This window comes from Hakea prostrata, chromosome 5 (assembly GCF_041222555.1).
Source record: "Hakea prostrata isolate BN-2017 chromosome 5, UWA_Hpros_2, whole genome shotgun sequence".
Lineage (NCBI taxonomy): Eukaryota > Viridiplantae > Streptophyta > Magnoliopsida > Proteales > Proteaceae > Hakea > Hakea prostrata.
The window spans coordinates 12,579,271-12,586,621 of record NC_142604.1 but is presented as its reverse complement, the minus strand read 5'-3'; the positions used below and the strand labels follow the sequence as shown (position 1 = coordinate 12,586,621).

Genomic DNA, 7,351 nt, shown 5'->3' with positions numbered 1-7,351 from the left:
AGAGAAACTTCAAAGAGAAATGAGATCTTCCGAAACATCCTTCTCTTCAAAGAGAGGGAGAGGGTGTGTGGGAGAATCAAGTAAAATAAGATTATTGACCAGAAAGCCACGTAAAGAATCCATACTTACCTTACTCAAAAAATCTATGTTCAGTGAATTGTGCCCCAAAAAGAGCATTCACAAATCAAAAAAGGGAGACGCAACCAATGCCTCTAGCTTAACAAAGAATGATGCCCACACTGGAAAAACCCCTTTGTACAGTTCAAAGTATCGGAGGTAAAGCTATATATGTCCATCTCATACGACTGAACAAACCACCACCACCACCACCATCCACAGGCAAATATTTTAGACAGCAAACAAGTGATGGCTGAACAGAGGCAGCCCTTCCGCTTCCGCTTCCCTTGGTTTTTGAGTCAGACACCAACAGCACCACCACCACCACGAGTGCCAAGAGCACCAGTACCAGCAAGACCACCACCACCACCTCCTCCTGCACCTGCACCACCACCACCTCCACCTGCACCAGCACCAGCACCAGCACCAGCACCACCACCAGCTGTCTCTGGCCCTCCAAGACCCCCAACTCAGCAATCCACTGCAATAGCAATTCAGCTACCAACTTTCAGGGTTCCAGGAACAGTACCTGAACAGTCCCCTCCTTCCTCTCCCAAACCCAAAGCCCAACCAGGGACTGCTTCTCAGCCCCCATCACCATCTAATGCTGCTCCATCGCAATTACCTTCACAACCTTCATCACCAACTCGTACTGTCCCAACACCCTCACCAAGGTCAGAAACAGAAACTCAACCCTCACCATCTACTGTTGCTACATCACGATTGCCTTCGCAGCCTCCGTCACCATCTCGTAATGTCCCACCACCATCACCTCGATCACAAGTAGCATCTCAGCTCCCATCCCCATCTACCATTGCTGCATCACGATTACCTTCGCAGCCTGTGTCACCATCTCGTAATGTCCCACCATCATCACCTCGATCACAAGTAGCATCTCAGCTCCCATCCCCAGCTACCATTTCTGCATCACGAATACCTTCGCAGCCTCCGTCACCATCTCGTAATGTCCCACCACCATCACCTCGATCACAAGTAGGATCTCAGCTCCCATCCCCATCTACCATTGCTGCATCACGATTACCTTCACAGCCTCCATCACCATCTCGTAATATCCCACCATCACCCCGATCACAAGTAGCATCTCAGCTGCCATCCCCATCTGCCATTGCTACATCACGATTGGCCTTACAGCCTCCATCACCATCTCGTAAGGTTCCACCATCACCACGATCACAAACAGCATCTCAGCCTCCCTCACCATCTCGTAAGGTTCCACCCCAATCAGTAGATCAGAAAACCTCATCCCTCCCATCACCATCTAGAAAGGCTGCTCCATCACCATCTCATACAGCTTCTCAAATATCTACCAAGCCTCCATCTCCATTCCACACTGCACTCCAACAAACAGATAGAACCGCCCCACAACCTCCATCCCCATCTCGTACAGCACTCATGGAGCAGTCAAAGGCTCAAGCTGCCTCCCAGCCTTCATCTCCATCCCGCACTGCTCCCCAACAAACACCTGGAACACCCCCAAAAGGGCCAAAACCATCATCTCCATCTCGTATAGCCCTTGTGGAGCAGCCAAAAGCTCGAGCAGCTTCCAAGCCTCCATCTCCATTTCGCACTGCTCCTGAACAAACACTTCGAACAACACCAGAACCTCCATCTCCATCCCGTACAGCCCTGAAAGAGCAACAAAAGGCTCGAGCTACCTCCCAGCCTCCATCACCAAAGCCACAAGCCCCACCATCTCAGGCTAGCTCTCCTCCTGTGTCAACATTTCAAAGAGCCCCTCAATTCCCATCCCCATTAATGTTACCTCCTGCTCAAGATGAGCCTGTGTTGCCCCACCCACAATCCAGAAAAATTGTCACTCCGTTAGAAGCCTCATCTAGATCTCTCTCGCCTTCCCAAAATCAAAATCTGATAAAAGCTGCGGCAGAGCCAGATAAGGCTGCAAATTACCCACCCCAAGCATCAGACCAAGTTGTGGCAAGTACACTCTCTTCCGGGGAAGTTCAGGAAACAGTTATCAGGCAACAGACATCTCCAAAGGCAGAAGAAATTAAACCACAGCAGCAAACAAGTGAAGAACAAAAGAGAGAGGTGAAGCCCAGCCCCCCTACCGTGGAGGAACCAAAGCAAAGGACAATCACTGAACTCATTAGCAGGGTTTCAGGAATACGAATGGAAACAAATGGGCAGCCAAGTATCACACCTCAATTAGGACAAAAGCAGCAGGAGAAGCAAGCAGCCCCAAATGGAAATGAAGCCACAGAAACAGCAGAACAAGAGAGCAGAGTGGCTATTGCACACTCAAAAGAAAAAAGCAAAGGCAGTGAATCTCACCCAAAATTTTCAACATTTCTTGGTGACCGAAGCTCCCTGCAAAGAGAGATCAGAGAAGACATTACAAAGTTCATACACAAAATCATCACTGGAGATCCAAAACAGCCTATAAACCAAAAACCAGCAACTGCTATAACACTGTCGGGCGAAAATAGAGGAGCAACCATGCATTTGGGTTCTGAGTCAGCAAAAAAAGAAGAATCAGTCCACATTAACCAGTACAATGAAGATGGAACTACAGAAGGAGAAAGAAACTCCAAGGGAATGATGGAGAATCCAAAAACAGGGGAGGATGCTACCTCGGCATATCTTAATAGCAATATGCAGGGTATCAACAACTCAATGCTTTTCAACAGTTCCTATTGCGAAAGGAATCCTGGAGTTCATCTTGTTCTCTCTCACAATCCAAAAGAACCAATTGACATGGAAGAGGAAACAGAGAGTTTTGAGGTAAGCAAAGCAGAGATCAACATTACCCCAGCTCAGACACTCACCTTCGAACCCAGAGGCCTATTTGTGGAATCCAGTGACACTGACCAAAACAACCATGAGAAGGCTCACCATCACTGTTGCCACTGCAGCTGTGATAAGGAAAGTTGACAAGCAAACTGAAGAATCTTTGCGTGATTCGTAAAGCTTATCCAGGTGTATTCCTAGCAGCACTACAGAAAGTATATGTTTGAAGAAGCTAGTAATAATCACAATAAGAAGGATCCTGACATCCTTCCCCTCTAGCATGTATCGTCCTTTTTTCAGCTTCTGTAGCTGGTATGGACATGAAAGTAGCAAGGCTGTGTAGTGAAAGTATTATTTGAACATTTAAATATACTATGACAACGTATACAATGGTATCACAAACAAGACAGCTTAGCACAATTAAATGGGTAAAACCAAATTTCTGAGAAACTAGATTTCAAGTATTTGGCAGCGATGTGAGTACAAAAAGCTTCAAAACAGCATTACATTATAACTCCCATCCACAGATAAAATACAACTGCAGCTTATACAACATGTTTTCGGGGCCACTGCTGCCAAGGGATCAACCATTCCTGCACAGCTACGAAACTAAATCATGATTAACAGCAGATTTTAACAAGCCTTGATTTGACAATATTTACAACCAACTTCTCCATCAACAAGAACGGTGAACCACATTCAAGATCATTTAGCAAAAAGAAATCATTCACAGGCTGGCTTGGTGTCAAAGCTGCTAAGACATATTGCGAAGGCTTGGAAGGCAGAAAGTGGGTAGCGATAATCCATGGTAAATATGTCCTTCCCTATTTTTCCAAACTGCAGAATCACCTTTTCTTGCTCGGCCACTGAAACTTGGTGACAAGGCTCCACAGCTGCCACAAGCTGGAAATTCTTAACGGAGGCCACCGTAACACGCCCCCTAAAATTTAGGCACCAGCATTGCAGCTGCTCATGCCATCTAGGTGCTTTGTTCTTTAGCACTAGTGGTTCTCCAGTACCACCGACTAAAGATGGTTGCTCTGAGAGGCTGCTGGAGCTGATATCCAAAGCTGGATCCTTGGGTTTAGAAACTGATAAAAAAGAAAATTGCTCTTCAAGGGAGTGTGAGAATTCAGTTGGTGTTGGCGCAGACCCCCCATCTTGAATTGCAGAGACAGGTATGTAATGCATGGTGCATTGCATTCTCCTCGGGCCTCTGGTACGAAGAACGTTAAGCTCATAGGAGATTGTGGCAACATCATAACTACCAGCAGGGACCCTTGGTGACACCTGCTTAGCATGAATTCTTCTACTCGACCGACTACTTGACTGGACAGCAGTGTCATATGGAGGTTGGCTATCATAGATGATGAACTTGGTCCCTAGAAAATTGGATCTGGAAAGATTTTGTATTAATTGTTGGAATCATGACAAAGAATGTAGTAGCCAAGAAGGTTCCAAGGATAATATATCAAACTTGCCTCATTTTCCCAACATATGTATTGCTGGCACGGGAGAAATCATTTGAATCCAAGGATATCACAAAATCTGTACTAGTTGCCCTTCTGATCTTTCGTGCAGCAAACAACAATTTCCCATTCTCGCCCAACAGAGCTGAGAGATTTCAACCAAATCATCAGTAACAAAGAAGTCAGATGACCAGCTGCATTTTCATATCAAGAAAGAATTTTTGAAACTCCCTCACAAGCACATCTTGGCATTATCTTACTACAATTCCTATACTGTAACCAGCAGACTGTATAATTTTTTCTCGTCTTCCTCTCATCTAATCTAGAAATATAAATGAAAGCAAAAGGGTCAATTGAAAACCTTCAGTTTCAGGAACTTATTTGGCTTGGCATTTCCTCGAGTCTAGCATCCCTCTCTCTCTCTCTCCAACGGATGGAAGCAAACTAGCATAAGAAAAGAAACACCAAATGAAAGTGGAAATACTGACCAGGGGTTAGACCAAGATAAAGGCGATAAGTAGAAGTTGCTCTCTCCCTCCTTATGAAGCACTGTATAGGAGAATCGCGAGGGCCAGGCTGCCAAAAAGTCAATCACCAAGAAAATAAGCAAGAATCAAGATGACCAACTAAAAATGAAGGAAGCAATAGGCAAGAAGGGAAGAAGTGGAAACAAGAAAAGATTACCTGTTTCAGTGATATAGGAAATGTGAGCCTCCCACTTCTTTCTGGGTTCTTCACAATCTCTTTTGTAATCTCTCTCCATGACCTGCAAACCGAGGCACAAGCAACCACATGCCTACGAGCAGGCCATGTCGTCTCACTTGCTTCCAACCTCTGAATAACATCTACAAGCAGCTCCGGCGGTAGGTTAACCCAACGACTCTGTTGGAGGGATCCAGAATGCAATCTAGTCACATCGGAGCTGATCTGCGAACTGGTGCGGCTGTGCGTATGCTTCCCTTCTACCCCTCTCCACGACATGTTCCCTAGCCCGTCTCTCATCTCTTTCAGTTCACGAACAATACTCTTTAACGACATTGCAGCCACACAGATTGTTCCTCTAAATATTCCAAAAGAAAATTTTAAAGAAACATAAAGTAGATAAAGCAATGAGGTAAAAGTAAACCTATTGAAGAGACTTGATGCATCTAGGTAATGAAACTCCAGATCAGAATCACGTAAACAGAGTTCACAGAAGGATGATTGAAGTTTCCTTTGCTCTTAAGACTTACCTAATGAGACGGAACTATCGTATTATCAATCTGGACTGAAGAAGAACTGTTAGATCAGTGCAGATTGGATAAAGCCAGCGTTTTTACACCCCTGCAAGCCCCACGATTCATTGACTACCTTCTAAAGGCAAACCTTTTTGGGCGATATGTTCTACCAGCAAGAAATGTTTGAAGTAAAAACAGATTTTCACTTAATTGTTGAAACTTCCAAGATCTCCAATAGCTCAAATGCGGGTTCAACACCGATAATCTGATTTCTGATCTGGCGATTAGTCGAAATACCTCAAATTTACTTGGACCATCCAACAAATTCAAGCGAATACGGACGAATCTCTTGCCGGAAACTCAAAAATGCAGAGTGCGAGAAAGTCCAAGGAAAGAAGAACAAAGGAAGATCTTAACTTTTGCTGTTGAAGCACCTACTTTCTTCAACGACAAACAGAACAACCGTCGGAATACAGTAATAACAATGCTTGGAACAAACAGAAACTTGAAAGTTGTAAGAAGATAGATTGAAGCATTCACACTCCAAAAATCCGGAAATAAAAAAGGATTCAGATCAGAGAAACACGGCCGGAACTCGAGAAGGCTGATCATGTACTCCGGTTTCTTTAGTTTCAAAACCCTAAGCAGTCCCGATTCAGACAACCACCACCGCCACCACCACCACCACCGCCAGCGAGCACCGTTCCCCACTACAGCACTCACTGCAGCAACAGGCCCAACACCTTTTCTCAGATCTCAATCTCTTCTTCCCCTCTTAAGCAGCTGCTTCCAACACGTACTCAGCGCTTCCCTCGTCCTTCCCCTTTTCAAAAGTTAAAAAACTCCATTTTTTTAAACTGAAATTCATCGGTTTTCGATATAGAATATTTTTTTTCCTTGGCAATACCTTCGCCACCGTGACAGCTTCATCCTCGATATTCCCAAGGAGTTCCCAATTTCCTACTGCATTTTTGGGAGAAATCAAAAGAAAGTATAGTAAGACTGGAGAGTGACGGATGGAGAAAAAACAATTTATAAACGTTACTGCAACGCTTCGGTCCTCCTTCACTTTCGCTTGGATTTCTAACGACGAAGAGCCAATCACTGACAGCTTTCTCACTCCCTTTTTTACTCTTTCTTCTCAGCAATCACTTTCTTTCCGTAAAAGCTCATGTGGCTGGGAAAGGTGTCGCTTTTGAAGATGGTTTGATGATGGATCAGTGATAAGAACCTCTGATATGAGCTCCTTCACCTGACGATAAAGCTTTGAAACTCAGTTTACAATTCATCCATTAACGATTCTGGCCAGAGTTTGAGAGAGAGAGAAGAGAGAGAGTGAGAGCAGACACAGAAGCCATTAGTCCATGACACCAAGAAGCCTTCTGTACAAGTTTTCTTTGGAAATCGTTATCTGCTTATCTTCTCTTCACACATCTTTCTGAGGATTTCTATTTGTGAGACAGTGAAGACACGTCATGTGATTGGGTAAAACCGTAAATTGGCGTTGCCTGCTATGTGACAGCGCAATCATGAGTCTATCAATAAATATTCTACCAAATAAATTGAATCCATAAATATTTACCCAAAAATGAATCTATAAATATTTATGAATTTTCTTACCTTTTTTTTATCTTTCTCCTAGCTAATTTTATGAATATATTATCCATACAAATTTTTTTCTAATACATAATCCATGTAATCATTAAGTGTCGCAAAAGTTCAAACTCAGAAAAAAACCTCTTTGAATTCACGCTTCTAGCCGAGTACATAATACATATG

General features: G+C 44.0%; 2 protein-coding genes across 2 annotated transcripts; one reads left to right on the top strand and one right to left on the bottom strand.

The window, feature by feature from the left end:
* Positions 1-335: 335 nt before the first annotated feature.
* Positions 336-3,039, top strand: LOC149015214 (uncharacterized). The gene has a single exon (XM_089154970.1). The coding sequence runs from the start codon at positions 367-369 to the stop codon at positions 3,028-3,030; it is 2,664 nt and encodes an 887-aa protein (XP_089011096.1). The 5' UTR covers positions 336-366; the 3' UTR covers positions 3,031-3,039.
* Positions 3,040-3,098: 59 nt separating this feature from the next.
* On the bottom strand, positions 3,099-7,010 carry LOC149015213 (tubby-like F-box protein 5). The gene is made up of 5 exons (XM_089154971.1): positions 5,588-7,010; positions 5,040-5,415; positions 4,844-4,931; positions 4,368-4,500; positions 3,099-4,282 (listed from the first exon to the last, which is right to left on the bottom strand). Exons 2-5 carry the CDS (start codon positions 5,391-5,393, stop codon positions 3,610-3,612), a joined length of 1,248 nt encoding a protein of 415 aa, XP_089011097.1. The 5' UTR covers positions 5,394-5,415; positions 5,588-7,010; the 3' UTR covers positions 3,099-3,609.
* Between the last annotated feature and the right edge of the window lie 341 nt (positions 7,011-7,351).